At 42.7% G+C, this 25,761-nt stretch overlaps 1 protein-coding gene across 1 annotated transcript; it reads right to left on the bottom strand.

Moving 5' to 3' along the window:
• Window positions 1-329: 329 nt before the first annotated feature.
• LOC139153555 (ataxin-2-like protein) lies at window positions 330-24,023 on the bottom strand. The gene is made up of 23 exons (XM_070727632.1): window positions 22,490-24,023; window positions 20,879-20,915; window positions 18,269-18,325; window positions 17,668-17,739; window positions 17,214-17,364; window positions 16,985-17,109; window positions 16,789-16,880; window positions 12,035-12,235; window positions 10,993-11,168; window positions 8,655-8,759; window positions 8,358-8,555; window positions 7,159-7,248; window positions 6,466-6,530; window positions 6,067-6,341; window positions 5,576-5,645; window positions 5,313-5,459; window positions 5,113-5,182; window positions 4,814-5,001; window positions 4,599-4,728; window positions 4,384-4,505; window positions 3,438-3,647; window positions 1,928-2,108; window positions 330-1,689 (listed from the first exon to the last, which is right to left on the bottom strand). Exons 1-23 carry the CDS (start codon window positions 22,717-22,719, stop codon window positions 1,640-1,642), a joined length of 3,042 nt encoding a protein of 1,013 aa, XP_070583733.1. The 5' UTR covers window positions 22,720-24,023; the 3' UTR covers window positions 330-1,639.
• Between the last annotated feature and the right edge of the window lie 1,738 nt (window positions 24,024-25,761).

Genomic DNA, 25,761 nt, shown 5'->3' with positions numbered 1-25,761 from the left:
TTGGACTGCCAAGAACCCCACAGAAGCATATTTGTTGTTTTTGGACAGCCATACATAGGAGAAAGGAAATAATGAAATCACAAAGTATTGAAAATATAAGAAAAAATATCTGCATTTAAAAAATGGAAATAGGAATTAGTACTGTCTTGATTGGAAAGAAGATATGATCTGGAAATAGCTAAAGTGCTCATTGGAAGGAGTGAAATCACTTTTTCTGTTCCCCAGCAGTATTTTAACTATGCATTGACAATTTTTTTAAAAAAAGTGATGTTAAATACTATCAACCATACACAGCCTTATTCTTGCAACTAATTACATGAATCACTAAAGAGTTTGAAAAAATTTAATGTACAAGTTTTTCGCCTGATTAAGCATTGCCAACCTGTTTCACAAATATGATCAGCAGAATTATAATTGTTGAGAAGGGACTAATATCCTTAATTCTAAAGTTTGTTTTCTTCTATACTTTTTCCTGTTTAAAGAAAAAAAGGACATTTCCTTTATTCACCATTTCACAACTGTTGGTTCATATTACAGCTGTATATACACAATGCTGGATCCCCTATACCTCAGATAATTAGCCAGGATTAAAGTAAGACTATGACACTGTAAGCAGGTTGACAAATTAAAATTGAATTTCACTGGAGAGCAGCAAAAAAGGTCACGGTCCACAACAATGAACTTAACCTGTGCTCATTTTAAAAGAATTATCAGATGGTGGCTGGCTGAGGCATAAAACTGGGACTTTTAAGTGATTCAAAATGGTCTCTACAAATAAATTTTTTAAACAGGTATCTCAGTCACATGATCATCCTTGTTTTCTATTTATAATTATGAAAAAACAATAAACTGACTCTTGCAGAGGCCAAATTGAATTATGGCACAAATACAGTTTTTGCCAATCTTCAACATCCTTAAAATTGAGTGTGTCATTGATTCAAATAAAGCATCGATTAAATTTTTAATTTGGTGTGTAACTGCATTTGCGGGATAACCCAGCACTAAAAAAACCCTACTGCTTTAGGATCTTTTTCACTTGTCATTCAAGGTACGAATCCTTGATTATCTATTTTCAGAGGGGAAAATTATGCTGCTACACAACAATGCTGAATTCCAAAACAGTTCAAGTCTGGTTGAGCTAAGAATGCTGGACAGGTCATAAATTCTTCCTCTCTGATGCTGAACCACAATTAAGGATTGTTGCTTACAGACTGGCCCTCCCACACATTCACCCCAAGCCCAACGTTAGTTAGTTTAAATTTTTATTTTTTTAACTTTTTAAATATTTTTCCTTAAGAAAAAGTCAAGATTTGTCCATATGGTCGTGTCCTTTGTCAAGTTAATATGGGAAAGTGGCATTTGCTCTAGGAACCCCAAAGGAGTTATAAATAAAAGAAAATAAACCCTGCTATCCTCTGGGCAATGGAAGGGGGTCTTGCTCCATCCCGCTGGTCAACAGTACCCTGGGCAGGCTTCACTAAACCAACGGAAAGGAAGGTGCTTGCCAAGAGGGGCTGGGCCAGACTGCATCCCTTCAGGGGCCACTGCCTTGGGCACAAGGGATGGCCCAGGCTTGGGGGGTGTCAACAACAGAGCCATAGCTGGCTGGGGTCTCAGGTCGCAGGGAGAAGTGTGGACATCAATTCCCAGGGGTATGGAATGGAAGCTGCTGGGAGGGATGAGACTGAACTGGAAAGAGAAGAAAGAGACTGTGAGGAGACAAAGGCATACCAAAATCCAAAACAGTGTTATCCAAAGCCCTGACCAACTGTCATCAACATTCAATCAATTCTTCAGAGAAGTCAATTTATCCTGATCAGAAATACTAACAAAATCTTCTAATTTCCATCTATATGGGATCAGTCTGGTACATCAGAGGGACCACCTTTTAGCCCCCTCCCCACCCCTGGCTTTAAATAACACTTACCTTGGTGGTGCCCTATGTATGTGTAGGGGGATGGTGTGGAGGCGGAAAGGGTGGGCACACCACTCTGGGGCACACCTCCTTGAGGGGGTCCACCATGAGTCTGTGAGGGATGCAGTAACATGACTTGTGGAGCTCCAGGGTGAGGTGGTGGGGCAGCTGCAATTCCAGTCTGGACATGGGCCTGGAGTAGACAAGAATAGTTTGAGGATTTTAATAAATGATATGTCAATTTATCAACTAATAGGCCAGCAGAAAAAATGTTATTTTTTAAAAAAAATTAAGAACATATATCGAATAACTGATGTAACTCATGCCACTGAAATTTAGATGAGGCACTTAACCTAGTCCCAGGCATGGGGGAATTGAGGTTAAAGTCCCAGAGAAAGTACTTTTATTTAGAGATCATATCCCAAAAAACGGGTTCCAACCACCCACCTGTCCTCAGGTCCATATTTTCATTGCAAAAAATACCCCCTTTCCCATTTGTTCAACTAATATTTAATAACAAATAATTCAGGAAATAATTGCCCTTCTTGATACTAATACTGACACAATATTTTCTCTTAACTTACATAGTACCCTCTTGTTGACTTTTAAACCCCAAACAATCCTAGGAGACAAGCATATTTTCTCATACATCAACTGCCGCAAAAATGTTATTGGTCATATCCATTGCCTGGGTTGTCAAACTGAGGGCAGTTTATGAGGACAGACACTCAGAAATGTCTTCCATGGTAAAAAAAAACGCTGCCCCCTTTCCCTTTCCAGGCTCAGGCATACAGTAGAACCCCGACTTACGAGACTAATTGGTTCCGGAAGGAGGCTCGTAAGTCGGAACGCTCGTATGACGAAACATTGTTTCCCATAGGAAACAATGTAAAGTCAATTAATCCGTGCAACAACAAAAAAAAACCGCTGCCGCCGAACGCGGAAGTTAGCGTTCAGAGACAGCTGCGAAGCAGCGCGCGTGTTTTAAAAGGTTGCAGCCGGCCTGGGGGGCTCGGGGGGAAGCCCCCGAGCCCCCCAGGCCGGCTGCAACCTTTTAAAACACGCGCGCCGCTTCGCAGCTCTCTGCTGAATCCGGAACGCTAACTTCCGCGTTCGGATTCAGCAGACAGCTGCGAAGCTGTCACGTTTTAAAACACGTGCGCTGCTTCGCAGCTGTCTGCTGAATCCGAACGCGGAAGTTAGCGTTCCGGATTCAGCAGAGAGCTGCGAAGCGGCGCGCGTGTTTTAAAACGTGACAGCCGGCCTGGGGGGCTCGGGGGCTTCCCCCCGAGCCCCCCAGGCCGGCTGCAACCTTTTAAAACACGCGGGATACGAGCGCCAAGGAGCTGTCTCCTGAAGCCGAAAGCGGAAGTTAGTGTTCGGCTTCAGGAGACAGCTCCTTGGCGCTCGTATCCCGAATGTGAGCTCGGGAGGCGAACAAAAATGTCGCTCCCCTCCCAGCTCTTATCTCGAGTAGCTCGTAAGTAGAGCTGCTCGTATGTCGAGGTTCCACTGTACTCACCTGAGTGACATGGGCCATGTTGGTGTATCCGTGCTGTAGCTGCTGATGGGCATGAATGGCATAAACTGTCGGCTGTGGGAAACCGCTCTGTGGAGACTGAGCGCTGGGCCCTGGGGTTATGGATTGTGGCGTAGCCGTCAGTGTAGCTGTGTGATATAGATTCTGCTGCTGCTGAGCACTGGCCAAATGAGGGGGCTGTCCAGCTTGGTGCTTTAATAGAAAACACAACAGTCACAAATTCAGCTACCAGATTTTGCATTTTTTTTTCCTTTTTCCTTTATTTTCAAAGAATATTTTATGGAGAAAGGTAAGATTTAAAACTTAAGAGTACATTTATCTATAGGAAAGATGCGGAGTGGCTAATTTTTTTTAATAGCATTAATATATTTTTTAATTAAATTAGCCTTCCAATTCTCTGATCTCCTTTATATAACACATAACCCTCTGATTCATGGATCATGTTGTCATAAATTATTCACATATTGAATATAAATTCCCACAGAAAGTACTTTTATTTAGAGATCATATCCCAAAAAACGGGTTCCAACCACCCACCTGTCCTCAGGTCCATATTTTCATTGCAAAAAATACCCCCTTCCCCATTTGTCTTATATAAATACCCAAATCAAAAGTATTTGCAAAGCAGCATCCTGTTTAATTCCTAGATTGCCTCCCCTCCCTCAAATAAAGCATGCAAGGATTAATAAAGTTTGTCCCTGGGGCTTCAATTCCGTAACAGCAGTTTCAGCAACCGAGACAGACAGAACATCACTTTAAAAGCAAAATTGCTTCTCATGCTTTTCTACAGCTTAAAGGAATCATGATGGTTTAGGACCAACTTCAAACATAAAATCAAATAGCAGGGTGTGGAGGAGTGCCAAGACAAGCATTAAGTGTCTCCTATGCAGTAATTCCATTCTTGGTTCCTCCCCCTCCCTCCAAGTACCTGCACAGGGCTGGGGGCGGCATGTTGTGTTTGCTGCTGGTTGCCCGTGGGTGTGGTAGCTGGTTGAGGCTGATGCGGATGCAGCTGTGTGGCATGATGGGGATACGACTGATGCACTGTGGCTGGGGAGAGAAGCAGCAAGCAGCAGTCAACAAGGCAACGTGGCGGGAGAAAGAAAGAAAGAAAGCTCAGACTTCAGCTAATAATAAAGGTACCATAAAGAGTTTGGGGCGTAGGTTGTTCTGCCGGAGGATACTGTGGAGTAGATGATGAGACGATAGCTTGAGGGTGGCTGCCAGATGTCATCATACGGGGGTTACTCTGCAGCATGGGGGCAAACATAGGCTAGAAGGAAAGAAAAAGATAGGAAGTATAAACGAAACAGATAAGCACACACTACCTCTTTACCCTTGAAATTTATTGTATCTACCTGCGAGGAATAGTGGGCCATGGGCTGCATCATAGTAGGCTGTCCTGTGAACTGCTGGGGGTTGTAGGAGATGTATGAAGAGTATGGAGAAGCAGCTACCAGAGGGGGACCTGCAGCAGCTGCTGCTTGCATAATTGGAGGAGCTGAGGTGGCCTGGTGCTGGTCTGAACGCTGGGGAGGTAGAGACCCTGTTCAGGAAAAACAAATGGGTTAAGAAAAGCCATTTATATTCTTGTTTTCCCCCCTTTGCCTTCCGGGCAAATTTCATGTGCTCAAGCTTTGGCCAAGAATCTCCTCACCTTTAGCTCGGTATTTCCCCTGCTGTCCGGGAACAGAATTGGAAACAGGGTAGGAGTACATCTGAGGTGTCTGCAGAGAAGAGCAGCAAACATGTTAATTCTAATGGTATCCTTACTACTATACCAGATATGCTTTGTAAAGAACCAATAATATACAGTGCAAAGATGAGGCCGTTTGGGTATCATTCCTCCCACCTCACCTGCACAGCTGGATTCATGTGAATCTGTGGGATGTAAGAAATATATTGTGGGCCATACATGCCACTTTGCCCTGGGGTAATCACTGGGATGGAGGGTGTAGAATGGGTGCGTGGCCCCGGTGATGTAGGTGTACTTGTTGATTTGTTCTGGAGAAAAAGGCAGCAGTTATTAGATATTTGACAATGAAAGAAGTTTAAAAGGTGCCGTTACCCCAAAAGCCACCACATCAACCCACACACTATCCTCAGAGTTAGTTACGCACCACAGAAAGAAGCGTCTTTGAGGGGTTGAATTCTTTTGCGTTAGGATTCAATGTTGATTTCTTCACCTGCCTGAATGGGAAGACAATGGAAATGAGTCAGAAACATAGATGAATGTGCAGTAGTCTTAGCTACAGGTAGTTTTCGACTTATACCAGTTCATTTAGTGACCGCTTGAATTACAACAGCACTGAAAAAAAGAGTTACAACCACTGCAGCTTCCTCATTGTCACATGATCAAAATTCAGACACTGGTAATGGGCTAATATTTATGACCATTGACATGTCCCAGGGCCATATGATCGCCTTTTGCAACCTTGTGACAAAGTCAATGGGAAAACCAGATTCACTTAACTGTATTACTAACTTAATTGCATTGACTCACTTAACAACTAGGGCAAGAAAGGTTGTACAGTAGAGCAAAACTCACGTAGCAAATGTTTTGCTTAACAACAGAAATTTCAGTTGCAATTCGAGGACTAACTGTACTCACTCTGAGACAGGGCCATCTTCCTTGTCCTCCGCTTCCCCTTTACCCAGAGGACTGGCAGTCTGGGTCTGGCGTTCCATGCCCTCAGAGGATCCTTTCTCCTCCTTGCTGCTGCCTTCACAGAAATCCAGGCTGGGCTTGGGAGATTCTTCGGGCACTTCACACAAACTGCCTGCCCCAACCAACACCTCCGGCAGTTTGTCTTTTACTTTCCCTTCAAGAGACTCCTTTGGCCGGAAGGTGTCATGGGTGGCCTCTGGAGAGGAGCTGGGCTGTAACTAGGAAGAGACGTGAGGTAAGCAACTGTGGTCAGAAAAACTGCTTTTATTTTATCTTTCTATTTTAAAAGTAATCAATGATTTCACCCACTTTAAACAAAGGGGAATAAGAGAATGTGCTCACCTTAAACTGTGCTCCAAACTTCCTCAATTCCTCCAGCTGATTCCTCTTTTGCTCATTTTGGAGACCTACAGCAGTGCAATGGCCACAATTGAAGATTAAGGACTCAAAACTTTGAAGAGCATTTTAGTATCAATCTCCAAGTTCTATTAAGTCTTCTCAAACCTGGTACTCTTAATATTAAATGGGAGTAATTGGCTGATGATTATGGGAGCTGTATTCCTATAAAGCCAGATGATATTGGTTTCTGGTGGGTAACTAAATTATATGCTCCTGGTAAGATTTTTTTTAACTTAGCAGTGATCATTCAAATTTGTATTAATATTCCACTTTTCTAAATTAGTAAGGGGGATGTTATTAGTAAGGGGATGTTATATAATCAAGTCTTTCTTCATTTATCCCCAGGACAATCCTCTCAGTTACATTGAGATGAAGTAGCTGACTCAACATCATCTAGCGAGTTCTGAGTTTATTAATTGTTTAGTTTACTACATTTAGAATATGATAGGACACCATTCTTTATTGAACAAGTATGATTGCACACAAAAGAAATTTGTCTCCTTACATGTAGACTCTGCCAGACTTTTAAAAAACAGCTATGTGGAAAATATAATGTATCATAGAAAACATGTAATGCAATTCCAATCTGACATTTTAGAATAACAAACAAAAGGCTCAGAGTCAAAAAAAACAAACCTTTGCTAGTCTGTTTGACCAAGTCTGAGGGCCCCATAACTTCTACAGTCCTGCTGGCTTCTTTGCTGGCAGAACTAGGCACCTCTTTAACTAGAAGAGGAAGGAAAGGGTTAGGAGGCAAAACATATGTACAGTGATACCTCGTCTCACAAACGCCTCGTCATACAAACTTTTCGAGATACAAACCCGGCGTTTAAGATTTTTTTGCCTCTTCTTACAAACTATTTTCACCTTACAAACCCACCGCCGCCACTGGGATGCCCCGCCTCTGGACTTCCGTTGCCAGCGAAGCACCCATTTTTTGCGCTGCTGGGATTCCCCTGAGGCTCCCCTCCATGGAAAACCCCACCTCCAGACTTCTGTGTTTTTGTGATGCTGCAGGGGAATCCCAGCAGGGGAATCCCAGCAGCGCAAAAACGGGCGCTTCGCTGGCAACAGAAGTCTGGTGGTGGGGTTTCCCAGCGAGGGGAGCCTCAGTGAAATTGCAGCATCACAAAAACACAGAGGTCCAGAGGTGGGGTTTCCCATGGAGGGGAGCCTCAGGGGAATCCCAGCAGTGCAAAATCAGGCACTTCGGCTGGCAAAAGGGGTGAATTTTGGGCTTGCACACATTAATCGCTTTTCCATTGATTCCTATGGGAAACATTGTTTCGTCTTACAAACTTTTCACCTTAAGAACCTCATCCCGGAACCAATTCAGTTTGTAAGACAAGGTATCACTGTACTACATTTTACATCCAGATACTGGTTTAAAGGAAAGAAGAACAAAAACTTGAAATGCACTTGGAAAGTATGGGAACTTCCCAAACAGCCTTCAAATCCCTACTCCCCTTCTTCAGACATACAATAATGTTTACTATCCTAAAGCTTTTTCAACTGATCAAACCTATCAAATATTTAAAAACTATAAAATCTCAAATATTATTCTTACTAGGGTAAAACTAGGAGGGAAGAAAAAACAGCAAGGTTTATAAGTCAGCAATCTTTCCAGGAAGCAAGTTTCAAAAACATAAACAAAGTCCTCAACATTCTCAGAAACACTGAAATCGTATGATACATTGAGGAGTTTTGTGTAGCGCATCTGGGATTCTCTGAACAGCTAATACCTATAACTTGCTTTGTTTTAGCTCAATCCTTAGTTCCTTCTTCGTTGATTACCAATCAACCAAACCTGCTTTACTCTCAATTTAAGTGCTTACCTTCAACAGCAGCTACTGGGATAGATGCTGGAATTTTAGGTGAAGGAGGGGTCGGGGAAGCATTTGATTCCACAAGAGTCCTTGACTCAGAAGGTGATGCAGGAGCAATAGGGACAGCTGATCCTACAGGGGGATCTTGGGTAGAGACTGGAGTGGATGAGGCAGACTTCGGTGAACGAGGAGCATAGAGACGGCCCACTATAGAGTACAGTAACAGCAAAGATGCATTAGATTAGGGCTAATATGTGAAGATTTTTTTTTAAAGACATCAGGTTTGATGCTTATTTGTGCTTCTACCTGTAGGAGTTGCAGCAGAGACTTCCATGGGTCGGCTGGTTGTGGAAGACATATTCTTGGCCCCTCGATTGGGTTGTTGAGACTTTGGAGACATTCTAGATGGACCTAAAACGAAGCAGCCATAGGTGGCGGTGAATCAGACTAGACACATACAAAAACAAAATATTCATTTGACATCTATGACTCTCCCTTACTAGTAAACAATGGAAATTCTATCATGGCAATGAAATTAGAAGGCACCTAGTTGCAATTGGCATTTCCAAATTGACTAAGAAGTTTAAAAGAAGTGAATGGTAATTAAGTCAATGTACCAATTGGAACCCTTATCTACAAAAGGGAAACTAATGAATGTGGATAAGTGACTGACCCTACGGTATAAATGTGGGGGATGAGTGGGAAGAGGCAGGAAATGGTGCATCCTATCCAGAGAAGAGAGAAAAAGGAGGAGAAAGGTCATAAGGACTCACAATGAGATGCAGCAATCCTGGTTCCAGATTGTAGAGTAGCAAGACTGAACTGGGGCAACTGAGGGTGAGTATGATAGGGCAGTGGTAGGGTACAAGGCTGCTTCAGACACAACTAAAGTGAGCAAAGTTGTCACCGATATTGTTATTGCTTCTCCTGATTTTCAGCCAACACTTTCAGTGAAGGTATTTTGTGAAGACCAACAGTGCAAAGTGACTTTTACAAGAACCAGGAATTAGTTTTGGATTTTTTTCCCTGATGTGTCTCATAGGCTTCAAATTTAACCTCTCATCGTTTGTACTACGTGTCTTCAACCCTTCAATTTAGAATCCATTTTTATCCCATACATTATAAACTGTCACTTCATTATTTTTCCTTTACCTTGTTTCCCCCCCAAAATAAGACATCTCCTGATAATAAGCCCAATCAGGCTTTTGAGTGCATGGCAATAAGGCCAAGAAGTTATTTCAGGATTCTTATTTTCAGGAAAACATGGTAGTTTTTATTCTTATTTTACTTTTATTGTTATTTTACTTTTAAAAAGAAATATTCTCCAGAGCACCATTATAAACTTCATTCTTCCTTTTTTCTGCCTAGTGATGGTCTGATACACTTGGTAATTTCAACCTGTCCATACTATTTATCCCATCCTGCCCTCCTATTCAACTTACAGTATTTTTGAAGATTGATACTGCAATGAAGACAGAAAATCAACTTTTTCCTCATTCAAGTAAGTAACCCCATCCCTAAACCTTATTTATATTAGTGGTGCAAGTAGTCCTTGCTTAATGAGCATTTGTTCAGCAACGTGGTCTTATCCCATACCTCTCTGCTCTTTTGGTTGCCCTGCATTCCCCCACCTCCGGTGTCCTCAGCTGGCCTTTGCCATCATCTTCCCCCTGCTCTAATGAGGCACTAAAGGGCAGAGATGAAGCTGAAGTGGAGGGAAGCACAACAGGGCAGAAGCTTGAAGTTCTTGCCCAATACTACAACTGGGACTACCACAACTGTGATTCTAAGTGATGCAGTTAAATGAAGTTTTGGCTAATGAGACCATTTGTTTATCAACAAAAATTCCAGTCCCAATTAAGGTTGTTAGAGGATTGCTTGTAATTGTTACTAGTATTTAATTTCTAATTTTTGCATGGTAGGTATTAGTCAATGGTTTCTGAAAAATTCCTTCAACCCAACTCTTCCCCAATTGATTTTTTTTACTGCTGTCATCTATTTGTATGATTTTCCAGTGATTTCTCTCAGGTTGCCCATGTCAGTTTTAGCTATCACATAATTTTTTTTTTTTTGCTGTCATGTTTTACAAGAGTCTCTCCCACTTTCTCAATCTCATTTCAAAATGCATTTCCTTTACAACAGTGCGTCTTAAAGTGAAGTCCTAAAACCCCTGGGGGGACCCTCAAGATCCAAGGTGTGGTTTCCTTGAAATCAAAATTATTTGCCAGACTATGTTGAAAAATATAATATTAAAATCCCATCAATCATGAATAATCATGATTGTAACAAATGTGTCAATTTTAATTTTTAATATGAAAAATATAACCTGCAAAGAAAAGCTCTTTTGAGGTTGCCTACAATTCTTTAAAATGTGAAACAATCCTTGGGAGGAAAAAAGTTTAAAAAATACTGCTTTAGAGGAAAAAGTAAAAGAGGACAAGCTTCCTTACTGTGACTTTTCATCTTATCCTTTACCACTTAAAATTATATCATAATAGAGACAGGAAGCCGGGGGAGGGGGAGGAAATCATGAGATCTTCCAGCCAGATGGGCCAACCTTCACCAATGCTTTTCTGCCTGCTGACTGTGACTGTTTCAATCCACTCCAGTATTTCTCTTTTAAGCCAGAGATCCTCAGCCTCACCTCCATTGATACCTCGTTGCTCTGGAGCAGAGCCAGTGTTGCTTTCTGAATGATGTGAACTCCCACGGGGTGGCAAGGAGCCCATGCCTGGCCTCCCTCCTCTAGAACTACTGCAGCGTATGCCTCCTCTGGAGCTTTCTCTGACACGTTGGGGAAGTGGGATGTATTTGCCCTCTCTGCAAAAAGAGAGCCGGGTGAGTTACATAGAAACATAGAAACATAGAAGACTGACGGCAGAAAAAGACCTCATGGTCCATCTAGTCTGCCCTTATACTATTTCCTGTGTTTTATCTTAGGATGGATATATGTTTATCCCAGGCATGTTTAAATTCAGTTACTGTGGATTTACCAACCACGTCTGCTGGAAGTTTGTTCCAAGGATCTACTACTCTTTCAGTGAAATAATATTTCCTCACGTTGCTTTTGATCTTTTCCCCAACTAACTTCAGATTGTGTCCCCTTGTTCTTGTGTTCACTTTCCTATTAAAAACACTTCCCTCCTGGACATTATTTAACCCTTTAACATATTTAAATGTTTCAATCATGTCCCCCCTTTTCCTTCTGTCCTCCAGACTATACAGATTGAGTTCATTAAGTCTTTCCTGATACGTTTTATGCTTAAGACCTTCCACCATTCTTGTAGCCTGTCTTTGGACCCATTCAAAGTTCGAAGAACAATAAAGAAAAAAACCCACCACAACTTTCCTCATCCCAGAAGCTGAATGCAAATGCAAGGAAATATTTGAAGCAATGAGACTGACAATCAATAGGTGAGATAGTTTTCTAAGTTTCCTCCTACAAAGGGGCCTTAAGGTTATTTCTTCCTGAAATATATAGGGTACATTAGGCACAATTAGTACTTGTTTTATACTAAAGAGGCGTATGGTTATCCAAAGATTTTATAATTTTGAATCACTTTAACCAATGCTGTCTGAGGTATGCAGAATAGCTAATGTAACATAATATAAAATAATTGATATAATTAATATTAGAATAATTTAAATGCATATTTTTATTCATTTCACCAACGCTACAAACTTACCTGGAAGCCAAACTGGGGCTGTCTCTTCCAGACACTTGTCTTTGCACTGAACTATGCTTCTCTTCTTCTGTGCGCCCATCATCATTTTCCATTGCGATACGCAGTCTATACTGGGGGCTGGACTCAATTTCTCGTGCTAGCTGTGCAGCTCTGGCCTCTCGTTGCCTAAAAGCCTCTGTATTATCTTTTTCAAGAGGAACTCTATCATGAAAAAATAAGGCCATTGGAAGAGGGAAGGAAAAAGGAAATGCAGCAAATAAATTCTACTGATCTACCCAAAAAGAAAATAACCTTGTTTATTGTAAATGGATCAATACCTCTTAATTTGTATCATGGTAAAAAGCGTATCTCGGCACCCAATATTTCATTTTTGATTGAACTTCCTAGAGTTTGTAAATTTCAGATCCACAACTAGTTCCAATAAAGTTCTGGATGCTTATTATTTATTGCATAAATACACACATTGCTTTTTGAGTAAAATTGGATTGGTGACATGCCACTGCAAGTATTGGGGACATACTGCCCAAAATGTGCCCAAACGACCAGTAGAGTTCTTACTATTAATAGAGACAACAAATGGTAAAATAACCTGCTCCTTCTTTGAATAAGAAATTGTTATATTGAAGCTTTAAATAATGAAAGCCATAACAGCTATATGAGGTCATTTATTGATCATGAAATATGAAGATTTTGATTTGAAATATAAGAGGAAAATAAATTAACTAACCAAAGGCAGAAAATTAGGTAAACTGTATTTGTGAAACTAAAAATTAAAAAAGGGGGGTGGGTAGGAAATAACGTAACTGATCTAACTGTGAAGTACTAATGGATATGGTTTGTGAAGTAAAAATGTAGATTTAATTATGAACAACATTACTATCATGTCACACAGTATGAATTGGTGCTATGTTGACATAAAACCAAAGTTAATAAATTTTGGAAAAAGTACTTAAAAATTTAAATGGGAATGACAACATAGTCAAAAATGAAACTGAAATGGTCAGCTAGGGTTGGTTGGAGATATGAATGTACATGTTCTTTGATCACAGACAGTGCCATTTTGTAGTCTGAGATTCTAAAGGATAAATTGAATGACCATTATGGAAAAACATTACAGCCAGGAGTATATCTTTGTACAGTAATACCTCATGATACGAACTTAATTGGTGCAAGGAGGAGGTTCGTAAGACGAAACGTTGTTTCCCATAGGAAACAATGTAAAGTCAATTAATCCGTGCAAGCAAAAAACCCCCCGCAAAAAAAACGGCTTTCGGCGACTGCTGGGAAGCCGCACGGCTGTTTTAAAAGGTGACAGCCGGCCTGGGGGGTTTCCCAGCACCCCCCCGAACCCGGCTTGTGGGACCTAGGGGAAGAGCCTTCTCTGTGGGGGGGCCGGCCCTCTGGAATCAGCTCCCCCGAGATTCGTACTGCCCCCACCCTCCTTGCCTTCAGAAAAAGTTTAAAAACTCATCTTTGCCACCAGGCCTGGGGTTCCTTAGACCTTCCCCCCTGACCGATGAATGCTTAGTTTGACTGCTGAATGAATGATATTGCTAGTTTTTAACTAGAATTTTAAAATTGTTTTTTAAGGTATAACTGGATTGTTATTATTGTTTCCTGTTTTTTTCTGTACATGCTGTGAGCCGCCCCGAGTCCTCGGAGAGGGGCGGCATATAAATCCAATTAAATCTAAATTTATCCTACATGTCCCACTGCTACTGCTGCTGCCGCCTCTTGGAGCAGGTCTCTCCTTCTGCTTTTGGCTGCATACCAGGAAAGCAGCAGAAGTCTTTCTCTCTCCAAAATTCCCCCAGAAACAAGTCTTTGAGAGACTCATCCCATCGCTGCTTGGAATAGGAGTCTGCAAGGTTTGTTGCGCTGTTGTGGCAGGATGCCAGCTGCGCCAGTATGATGAAGCTTACGGCGGCGCTGTCGTTTGTGCAATGACAGAACAAGCCTTACAGACTCCTACCTCAAGTGGCAGCAGTGGCAAAGCAAGTCTCACAAAGACTCATTTCTGGCGGAATTTAGGGGAGAGAAAGGAAGACTTCTGCTGCTTCTACTTTTGGCTTCATGCAAGGAAAGCAACAGAAACAGTAGAAGTCTTTATTTCTCTCCCCCAAAGATGAGTCTACATGAGACCTGTCGCACTGCCATGCTTGGAAAAGGACCCTGCAAGGCTTATTGTGGCATTGCAACAATGGCAGCACTGCCCCATGCTTCATCATACCAGAACAGCCCACGATGCCTTTCGTGCAATGGCACAAGCCTTGCAGAGTCCTGCTCCAAGCAGCGGGACGAATCTCACAAAGACTCATTTCTGGCGGAGTTTGGGGGGAGAGAAAGACTTCTACTGCTTTCCTTGCTTGCAGCCAAAAGGAGAAGCATTCCTGTGCCAAGAGGCTGTGGTGGCTGGACACATCAGGACACTGCCATCCAGCCACTCGCGAGCACACCAGTTTCTTGCTTGGATCTGACCATGTACAGCACCAGCAACGGGACATCCGGCAGCAAGGTGGCCAGACTGATGGCATGGTGCAGAGTCCTGGAAAGTATGCCTGGAAGCGCATGCACAGCTGCAGGGGTGGAAGTCCTGTCGCCCTCATCACCTCCCTGTTCTTTGCACGGACCAGGCACCTCACTGCCTGCCTGTGCCACTCGCAGACAGACCTGACCAGGAGAGCAGCCTGCTGACAAACAACATGTCCCACTGCTGAAGACTCGTTCATCATTGGATTCACCAGCTCCAAAGGCTGCAGCTCCATGCCCCCACCCCCAGGCATGCAACCACCAGATTGGGACTTGACAAGGGGCCCTTTGCTGCAAGGTTGCCTGGTGCCACGGCAGAGCCAGGGCTGGCAAAAGTATATAAAAAACACCTCCAGACTCTCAGAGAGATATGAGGGGCAGCTCCAGATTAGCTCAGCTGATCTGCAGGTCGCAATTAAGGGGCCCAGCTGCCATTAACTGACCAGGGAAAGGAAGGACTGCTTCCTGAGCTGGCCATGCCCACCCCTTTACTAGATCTTAATTTTAGAGTCTTATTTTTGGGGAAACACCGTATTTTTGTCATAATGTACTTTCTAGTGTATATTGGAGATGGTGACGCTTTGATAGCCATATACAATGAAATTTCATTTTAATGTAGGCCAATTAGTGTAAATTTAAAGTAACAATAGTTAAGTCTAAATCTGCAGTATTGCATGCCAATCACTGCACGACCATCAAGGCTCTTTGAATGTAGAGGTTTGAATGTAGTAAAGCAAAAAAGATACAATCAAGAATGAAAAAGCAGACTGCTACCTTCTGATTTTTGTATCAAGTCTGCTTTTTCATTCTTGATTGTATCTTTTTTGCTTTACCACATTCAAACATCTACGTTCAAAGAGCCTTGATGGCGGTGCTACTTATATTTTCCCCATAACAACAGCGGTGGTTCTCATGCTACTGCTCTAGGTCAGGATGCTGGAGCAAGAAAACCAGGAGTCGCCATCAGGGAGGCAAGTTGCAAGACGCCAGCTGGGTTGGTGCTTCATCTCGGCCAGAGTTGGGGCAAAGCTTTCCTGTCTGCTGGCCCCACAACCCGAGGCTAGTAAGGGGCTCCAGCTTTCCAGGGGAGGAATGCAGCCCATCTCTTTCTCCCAGTCAGGGACTGCAAAACCAGTCCATCAATGGGGATGTCCCGCCATCCAGACAGGAGGCAGGGAGCAGGCAGGGAATGAGAGGACTCTCAAAAGGCCAGGTAGAACCGGCGAATTCGCACCAGACAGCTGATCTTTGCTTGTGCATGCATGCCAGAAACCATAAAAGCATGTGACTGGCATGCACACGTGTGCCAGAAACCAGAATATCATATTCATTTTCAGTTTCTGGTGCGTGTGCACGCTTTGCGTGCTTGCTTTGTCACTTAGTGCCAAAAAGGATTGGTGTGCACGCCCGTTTCAGCAATCGGTCCCAGAAAGGTTAGCTGTCACTGACCTAGACTCTATCTTAATAGCCTACCAAATTACCGTATACAGTATTTCAAAGTATAAGACACACCTTATTTCTGCCTTTAAAAAGGCTGATAATTTCTGTGCATCTTATGTTCTGAATGTAGTTTTTCAAGCCCTAACCAGGTGCTAATTATGTTCCCAGCTCTTACCACTTTCAAGCTCTTTCATTGTTACTCTCTGCTAAGAATGTTTTCCATGCCCTGTCTTTACAGGTTTTTTTTTCATTGCTCTAACTTGCTCCAAAGGTTTCTTTCCAGCCCTAACCAAGTATTAACAATTTTCCCAGCTCTTACTGGCTTGCAAGCCCTTTCATTGTTACTCTATGTGAAGAATGTTTTCCAAGCTGTAAGTCTTTGCAGTTTTTGTTCCATTGCTCTACTTACTCTGAATGTTTCTTTCCAGGTGCTAATGATGTTCACAGCTCTTACTGGCTTGCAAGCTTTCATTGTTACTATCTCAGAATAAAGTTTTTTTTAAGCCCTAACTAGGGGATAAAATAATGTACTGAAGCTGACCAGACTAAGGACACTATCCAGATGAATACCTGGTAAGCAGATTCTTTTCCCTATTTTCCTCCCTAAAAACTAAGGTGCGTCTTATATTCCGAAAAAATACGATGTTAATTTGACTCTCTACCGCCCAATCCCATGGGTCATTATATCATTGTCATCAGCTGCTCTCTCCCTTGAACCTTCACATAAATTATGTTTGTGTGTGTGTATATATGTATGTTTATATATGGCTAAATCATTAACTTACGTATATGATGAGAGACTGCTATCATAAGTTGTCTTCACACCGTAATTTTCCTCGTTGAATTTGAACATCTCATTTGGGTCCCAGCCATTAGACTGAAATCACAGATAAATCTTTTAGTACCTTTGCTGCAACAAAGCTTAGCGAAGCAGCTCTAAGTAAATCTATTTTGGGGACTCAAGCCTTATCAGTTACTTACTATATCTGATTCTAAGTCATAATCATCACTGTTGCTGTCTCCCCCTTCCCAGCGTTGAAGTACTTTCTCTTTGTGCTCTCCGTTCACTTTAGAATTCATAGCGATGGCAGAATCTGTGAACTTATCTAAGAAACATGACAGAAAAAAAGACCAGGATAGAAAGGATTCAAATTCTCCCTCATACCTCCTCCCATCACATCTCAATTCTGTTATTTTAAGGCTGTATTACCTTTGGTGGCGTAGTTAAAATCAACATTGCGGAAGTGCACTAACATGACATCAGCAGGCTTGAAAACCATAGTGTCTACAATATCCTCCCTCCTTGGCCCTACTGGCTGGTCGGGCACCTTCTTGTGCACAGCGTCCACAGCCAGCTCAAACTGTAAAAAATAAAAATAAAAATACAAGCTACCTATTCCTACTATAGAAAACCACAAAAATTGGAAAACTTGCCATATCACAGTCCATTAGTCACTATGCACTATCTATTTCCAGATATTAAACTTTGTCATGTCAGGGTGCTTAAATAAGCTTTGTGAAGTTTGGGGAGAAAGAATGCTTCCTATACCCAAAGTTCCAATATAAAATAAAACTAAATACTTAAATGCAATTAAGAAATAAACTTCATTGAACCAGTTAGCTAACGTTCTAAGAAAACTAGTCAACAAAAAGAAAGTATTCACCTTAGAACTCAGGGTTTTAAATATTCCTTCAAATGTGTTTCCACTTTTCACTTTCACATCACATGTTGATCCCTGGGAAGAGAACCAAAGGGCAGGAATACTTAAAAAAGAGATACAGGTATTGAAGTCAAAGGCTCCCTGCCTGCCCAACCCCAATTAACATCTATAATCTGTTTGGAAGGCTGTTAAAACTAAACTGAAGAAATTCAAGAGAAAACCCTGACTTATTTGCACAATGCTTAGTACACACCATTCTTAAGGCACTTTTTGCCATGAGAGGAAACAGCAAACTATTAGACTTTGCAGGCATCCCATCTTCCTTCGATTGAGAACTTTGCAATTTTAGCATTGTCTACCATAAATCAACCCAAAATAGCTGGGACTAAAATCCTTAACATGATGACCTGAGTTCAAAGAATAATGTAAATAAAGCTACAACATGAATTAGTACATCATATGAGCAATGCCTATATAAAACAAATGCTCAACTCTTCTTGCAGGACATCCACGTTGAAAAAATTAATGTACCTTCCATTCCCTATAAACATGCACCTGTACATCTATCTTTTCTACATCCTTAATTTATCACCAGGAGACTCACCACAACTGCTGTTAGAAAGTGAAGCATTCGAGAATTGTTATAAACACCCTCAAAAGCCTGGGAGGAATGAAAAAATAAGTATCATCAAGACATTTGTAACATCCATTGCCCAATGTTACAACACTCCCAATAATTAGGTAGGCAACTGAAAGATTTCAGAAAATGCATAAACCTGTTGTAACAAATATAGACCTAAATAACTATTATGTCATTTGTTTTCTCAGTAAGGAGTTTCCTTCATGAATCTTAGTTTATAAAAGAGTTGGCACAGGTTCAAACTGTACTACTACTTCTCATAAAGTTTGGATAGAGGGTCTATAGTTGAAAATGAAGATTATATTGGAATTTTCACAATTCAGTATCGACAATCGAAACATTCAAATATTTGTCAAACAATAAATCAAAATGAGGAAGATAAATATTGTATCTTCCTCATTATATAATATGAAATGTATATATCTTCTTCCTTATATGATGTATATTATATGTCATATTAAATTTAATATAAATTAATATAAATACAAGATATTTGTTGTTGAGTAACAACAAAGCTAGTGGAGGTGACAGTATCACAGCTGAACTACTTAAAAGACGATGCAGTAAAAGTGCTACACTCAATTTACCAGAAAATTTGGAAAACTCAATAGTGGCTATAGGACTGGAAAAGGTCAGTTTACATTCCAATTCCAAAGAAAAGCAATGCCAAAGAATATTCTAACTGTAGCACCACTGCTCTTATTTCACATACTAGTGAAATTATGTTTAAAAACCTACAAGATAGGCTCCAGTAGTATGTGGACTGAGAACTCCTAGAAGTACAGGCAGGATTTTGAAGAGGCAGAGGAACTAGAGATGAAACTGCCAACATACGCTGGATCATATGCTTCATTGACCATGCTAAAGCCTTTGATTGTGTAGATCTCAACCAATTATGGCAAGTTCTTAAAGAGATGGGGTACCAGACCATCTTATTTGCCTCTTGAGAAACCTATATGCAGATTAAGAACAATAAGAACTGGATACAGAACCACTGACTGCTTCAAAATTGGGAAATGAGTCTGGCAGGACTGTATACTGTCACTCTGCCTACTTAACTTATACACAGAGCATATCATGAGAAAGGTGGGGATAGATGAATCAAAAATTGGAATTAAGATTGCCTGGAGAAATATCAGCAACCTCATATATGCAGATGATAACACTCTAATGGCAGAAAGTAAAGAGGAACTAAAGAGCTTCTTTGATGCAGGTGACAGAAGGAGAGTGCAAAAGTTGTGACTGATTTTATTTTCTTGGGCATCAAGATCACTGCAGATGGGGAATACAGCCCAGAAATTAAAAGACCTTTATTCCTGGGGAGGAACGCTAGGACAAATCTAGAAAGCTGAGAGACCACCCTATCTCACTGTAAAAAGCATAAGATCACCCTGCCAACAGACGTGCATATAGTTAAGGCTATGGTTTTCCAAGTTGCAATGTATGGATGTAAATGTTGCACCATAAGAAAGGCTGAGCACCAAAGAATTGAGGCCTTTGAACTATGGGGCTGGAGAAGATTCCTGCAAGTCCTTTGGACTCCAAGACGATGAAACTGAAGAGATCAACTCTGCTCTAATCCTGAAGATGAAACTCAAATTGCTATAACCACCAAAGGAAGGAAGGACTCACTAGAGAAGAGCCTAATGCTAGGAAAGATTGAGGACAAAAGAATGGGACGAGAGAATGAGGTGGCTGGATGGAGTCACTGAACCAGTAGGCATGAGCTTAAATGGACTCCAGAGGATGCTAGAGAACAGGAAGGCCTAGAACAGGGATAGGCAAAGTTGGCTCTTCCATGATGTGTGGACTTTAACTCCCAGAATTCCTAAGCTAGCATGATTGGCTCAGGAATCCTGTGAGTTGAAGTCCACAAGTCATAGAAGAGCCAACTTTGCCTATCCTTGGCCTAGAGGAACATGGAGTCGCAATGGGTCGGACACAATTTCTACAACTAACAACAACAAAATCAAATGAAGTGCTTTATGATACTGGTTGATATGAAAAAACACATTTTTCTTTTTTGAAACAAAAATTGTGCTTCTCAGTGATTTAACTGCACTAAACTTAACAAAGTTGCAAATTTAGAAAAAAAAAGAGATATAAGTACCCATGGGACCACCTGCTGCTGCATGAATCCCAGCGACCGGTCAGGTCCCACAGAGTCGGCCTTCTCCAGGTCCCACAGAGTCGGCCTTCTCCAGGTCCCATCTAGTAGACAATGTCATTTGGAGGGCCCTGGAGGAAGAGTCTTCTCTGTGGGGGGCCCAGCCCTGTGGAATCAGCTCCCCCTAGAGATTTGTACTGTCCTCACCCTCCTCGCCTTGTGTAAGAGTCTTAAGACTCATCTATACTACCAGGCTTGGGGCTATTAGATTTTGCCCCCCTGGCCAATGAATGTGCTGAGAGAAAGTGGATTGAATAAAATAACTTTTATGGTTTTGGTTTTTTATTTTTTTTTAAAGTAATTAATTGGATGAAGATGTTTTATATTGTTTTGTTGTATGTTGTGAGCTGCCCTGAATCCTCGGAGAGGATGGCATAGATGTCCAATAAATAAATAAATAAACTTACAGAAGATTGTGGAGGTCCTTTGCCTGTACTCTGGCCCCTGAAAATAAATAAGACACAAATGTAATTAATAATAATTCAAATGCAAATTCTTTAAACCAATAGGCTACATTTGGTATATAAATTCATTATCCCTTACAAATCTAATTCAAAGTAGCTCTCATCACTAACAAAAACCCCATATTTTATTACCAAAATAATTAAACAGACTTCCTAATTCAGCTAAGAAAGACATATCCTCCTTTCCATGGAGACAACTTTCAGAAAAATCAGTGCATGTACTATACATGAAAACTGACACAAATTTTACTGGCGCATGCACCCAAAAATTTTCTGTGTATGAAAAGAATGAAGAATGGATTTACTCTGCCTCAAATCCATGATTTGTTACTTTCTCCATTATTTTATCCAAATTCAGAATAACATTTTGCACAATTTATTAAAATTCCCCAACCAATTTAAAATAAGTGGGAGATAACTAGGTGATAATTCAATCAGAATAGCAAAAGGAGCTCCTTTATGCCTTGCTCTCTGTCATAACCAGAATTATTTTTTTAAAAAACCAACTCCTGAGAACAGGACAGACAGAAACTATGATCTTGTTCAACTTTATAAAATGGATATATGGCTCAACATTAGTCTTGCTCTTTCTTAAACCAGATATTTATGCTAGAAAAAGGACTTATGACCATTTTTCATATGCAGTGTCAATGGAGAAACCAAATTCGCTTAATAGCTGTGTTAATTTAACAACTACAATGATTCATTCAACAACTATGGCAAAAAAAGTTGTAAAATGGGGCAAGACTCACCTGACACTTTCACTTATCAACATAAATTTTGGGCTCTATTGTGGTCTGTTGAGAACTATCTATATTAGGGAAGTTCTTTAAGCAGACCAAACCAGCCCCAAGATGCTGCAACATCTGAAAGAAGGTGGCTCCATTGTTTTTTTCTGATGTCTTTTAAATATACTGGATTGTACATTTGCCATTCAATCAAATCTCACCCCCTGCTCAAGGTTGGCTCAGCTTTCCCAGGTGGGTAAGTAAAATGAGGACGTAGATTGTTGGGGGCAACAGGCTGACTCTGTAAACCTCTTAGAGAGGGCTTGTTAAAGCACTATACCAAGCCTTTACAAATCAAAATTGCTATTCCCAGAAAATTTGGTTTCGGTCTTTTGCCTAACCAAGTCAAAGTCCAGGTCTCCACGACAAGGAGTGGAACCGAGCCCAGGCTGGGATCGATCTTTCTCTTTCGAAAGACGGGAAAGAGCCACATACATCCTTTCCACCACCACCCTCCCCAAAAAAAAAAAAATCACACAAGACTCAGAGATGGGGAAGCGGGAGAGGTGGCGAGCCTTACCGGTATCCGCTTTCCGGTCCTGCTGAGAAGAGCGGCAGTGGCAAAGCAGCCCAACTCTGCTCATCGGGTTTACACATATTATTCTCCCCCATACACACACCCGCCACCCGGCCGAGTCCTCCCGTCAACCCTTTTGGGGCGGGAAGCTGACACTGCCCTCCTCCCCTTTCGCCCTTTTTGCCGCCAGCATGGCTTCCCCTTCCCTCGCTTCCCACAAACAAGCCAGCACATTCGGCCAAACCTTACCTGGTGCCGCTTCCTCCCGGTGGGGTTCCTCCGCCGCTACCCGGGGGAGCCACCATGGTGGCTCTCGGCCCGCCCGCCGCGGCCCCAGGGCTGAGGTTCCCGTTGGGGCTGGCCGCGGGTGGGTTGGCTTTGCGGGAAGCAGCGGCAACGGCCGGAGGCGTCGGCGTCGGGGGCCCCGAGGAAGGCGCAGCAGGTTGAGGGGAGGGCGGCGGCAGTGGTTGTTTCAACATGGCGCTGGCGGCGGCGAAGGGGGAAAAAAAGGGCCGGGCGCCCCTGCTCTGTCCTCGCTGCAAGGCCTTCAACGAAAAGTACGGCGAAAAAAATATAGAGAAAAAAAGGGGAAGGCCGAGTGGAGGAGAGACGGAAGGGACAGCCGTGACCCTCGCCCCGCGTCTCCCGGGCTTTAGGCGCTGCCGCTTCTTTAAAAAAGCGGCGAGTTCAAAAAAGCCACGACGGGGAGGATTAAGGGCGATTCCGTCAAGGCAGCCGAGGCAACGTCTAAAGAAGCCCGGCTGTTTTTCCAAGTTTTTTTTAAGCTCCGCGACACAAGGCAAAAACGCCGTGCGCTCTTTGCCGGCCCGGAAGGGGAAACGCTGAGTTGCTGGGCAGGCGGGCGGGTAGGCCGGCCGTTCGCGGAAATGGAGAAGGAGGGTTCAACGCTGCCAAGCAGAAGCGGGGGGAGGTGTTGCCCGAGTTAAAGAAAAAAAAGCAGTAGGCCGCGTTTGTAGGGACTACCACCACCACACACCCGCTTCTCTGTTGGCTTCGTAAGCGGAACCGACGCCGGGGACTGTGGGCCTCAATCCCACCTGCTGCTGGTGCCGACGCAGGGCGGACGACGCGCGGCGTTGGGGCCGCTTCTAAGCTGGTCCCTCCAGTAAAAAAAAAAAACACAAAACAAGCCAGCGGCGACTCACGGGAGAAGAGGGGGGAAAAGAGAGAAGACTTCTCTCTTTGAGCGCCCGCAGGCAACGTGAGGGGAATGGCAACCTTCCCGGAGGAAGAAAATGGAAGAGACCCGAGGCCGCAACAAACGCACACAGAAAGAGGGGGGGGGGGGGAAGAAGAGGGAAGGGGGGCGGTCGTGGTGTTGGCGCGCTCAGGGCCGCGTCGCGTTGCCGTCTTCGAACCTCTTCCTGCCGAGAAGGAAAGCGGACGAATCTGCTGTGCCCCCGCTAGTCAGGCTCGCGCTCGCTTTTGAAGTAAGCAGAGAGGGGGAGGGGAGGGGGAAGGGCGACACGGATTCCCCCCCCGCGCGCAGGAGAAGAAGTCAATCCGGCGTCTGCACAATGAGTCCCTGGGGAGGGCGGGGCCTTAAATCCGCGCCTGCGCTCTTCTCGCGCGGCCTCCCGCAGCGCACGTTCGGTAGGAAGGCGAGGGGGGGTAGTTCCTTGTTGGCTGGCGACGCGTGCGCGCGCGCTCTACGCGTTAGCCAATCGAAGAAAGAAAACGCCCCCCCTTTTCAGTTCCTTGACAGCGTTGGGTAAAAATAAAAGAGGGGGGGTGGCGTTTTCCTCCGGTAATGGCTAAGACCAGTGTGCACATGCGTAAGAGGAAACAAAGGCTTGCGCCTGTCGTTTTTTCTCTCGGATCGGTCTGAGCATGTGCGAAACGAGGGGAAGGGAAACGTGTCGCCCATGTGGGGAGTGCGTACAAATTGTAGGTTGGCCCGTAAAGGCGCGTGCGCGGGAGGAGGTGGGGCGGACGAGACTTGCCAACTGAGACCAAAATGCCCGGATGTTGGTTACCCGGTTGACCCCGGTTGACCTCATTCTCAGAATGATAGCTTTGGCCTCTGTGACCTCAAGGGCACTGTGTCTTAAGGAGGGATGGCCGAGGCTTGATAGAAATATTAAAAACGTAAAGAAAATACCTACCTCTGTATCACATTGATGTGACTTGAATGCACATATTACATATATGTATAATAGTGATATGTTAAACCATGTTAATATTTAAGAAAATTTTAATGTTTTAAGCTCGAGACAACAAACGCAGCAATCTCATATTTTCAAAACAGAACCCTAATGATTAAATAAATGACATGAAAACACACTAGATGCATATTTATTTAAATTGTCTTTGAAATATGTTCCATTATCCTCCTTTCTTAAGGTGCCTTTATACAAAATAATTAAATTGCTGCTTCTGACATTCTGAAAGAGGAATTACAAAATGCAAAATACAGTCATAGGACTATCAATCACAATGTTCTGCTATTGCCAAGTCTATTACGTTGCAATTGTGATACCAAAGACAGCCACTAGCACAGACTGGATTGGAGATCGAAACAGGCAAACTTGGATTTTAGCTTAGCCTCAGTCACTTTCAGCTTGGACTACAGTAGTCCCTGCGGCTTCACTTCATCGCGGGTTTCTGAGGAAGTCGATCGGCAGATTTAAACAGCCCGCCGAACTCGATCGGCAGGTTTTTCAAAAAAAAATAATCTAAAATTGTAAATACTGTATTTAAATACTGTATCTAAAATAAATACTGTGTGGGAAGGGTTTATAAACACTTAAAACAATGAAAACTTACCAAACAATTACAATATAAATACTTAAATAAGTACTATCGGTCGATAAATTCCCCATCGCGGATTTCACCTATCGCGGCCAGGTCTGGAATGTAACACCAGCGATAGGTGAGGGACTACTGTATTTCATAGAACTGTTGTGGGAAATTTGGGAGAAGGTACTCTGTACATTGTTATCATCTTCTGAAGGGAAACTGAGTTACAAATTAGTTTCCTGCATTCTTAGAGAAAGGCTCTCATTCCCTCTGCTCCTCACGGTTGCTGTGTAATGAACATAAAGTGCATTAATTACACGATACCAAGCTGCTGACCTAGGCAATTCCCTACTTATACTTTCCTGGAAAAGAGTAAGTGCAAACCATCCAACAGGAGATACAAGAATGGCAGCAAAAATAAAACCTTGTGTTCCTAGAGGCATGAGAGAATTGAGCATTACACTTTATTGAAAGTATAAGATTGGGAAATGGGGTGAGGAATTCACTGAACTTGCAGAAAAGTAACCTGTGAAAAATGAAGGTGAAAAATGAAGGAACAACAGAAGGTACATAGCACCTGTGGCTGGATTTGCAATTTGCAAAGCCAAGACTAAATCATGGTTTCTAGGCCTTTGCAACTTTAAGAGATGTGGAATTCAACTCCCAGGATTGGAGTCCCCCTCTCCTTTGCAGGTTGGTGGAATAATCTTGGTCTACAGGGAATTTACCATATGTATTTGTGAATTGGAGCCTTTTTTGTA

This window comes from Erythrolamprus reginae, chromosome Z (genome assembly GCF_031021105.1).
Source record: "Erythrolamprus reginae isolate rEryReg1 chromosome Z, rEryReg1.hap1, whole genome shotgun sequence".
Taxonomy (NCBI): domain Eukaryota; kingdom Metazoa; phylum Chordata; class Lepidosauria; order Squamata; family Dipsadidae; genus Erythrolamprus; species Erythrolamprus reginae.
This window is presented reverse-complemented; position numbering and strand designations above follow the sequence as displayed.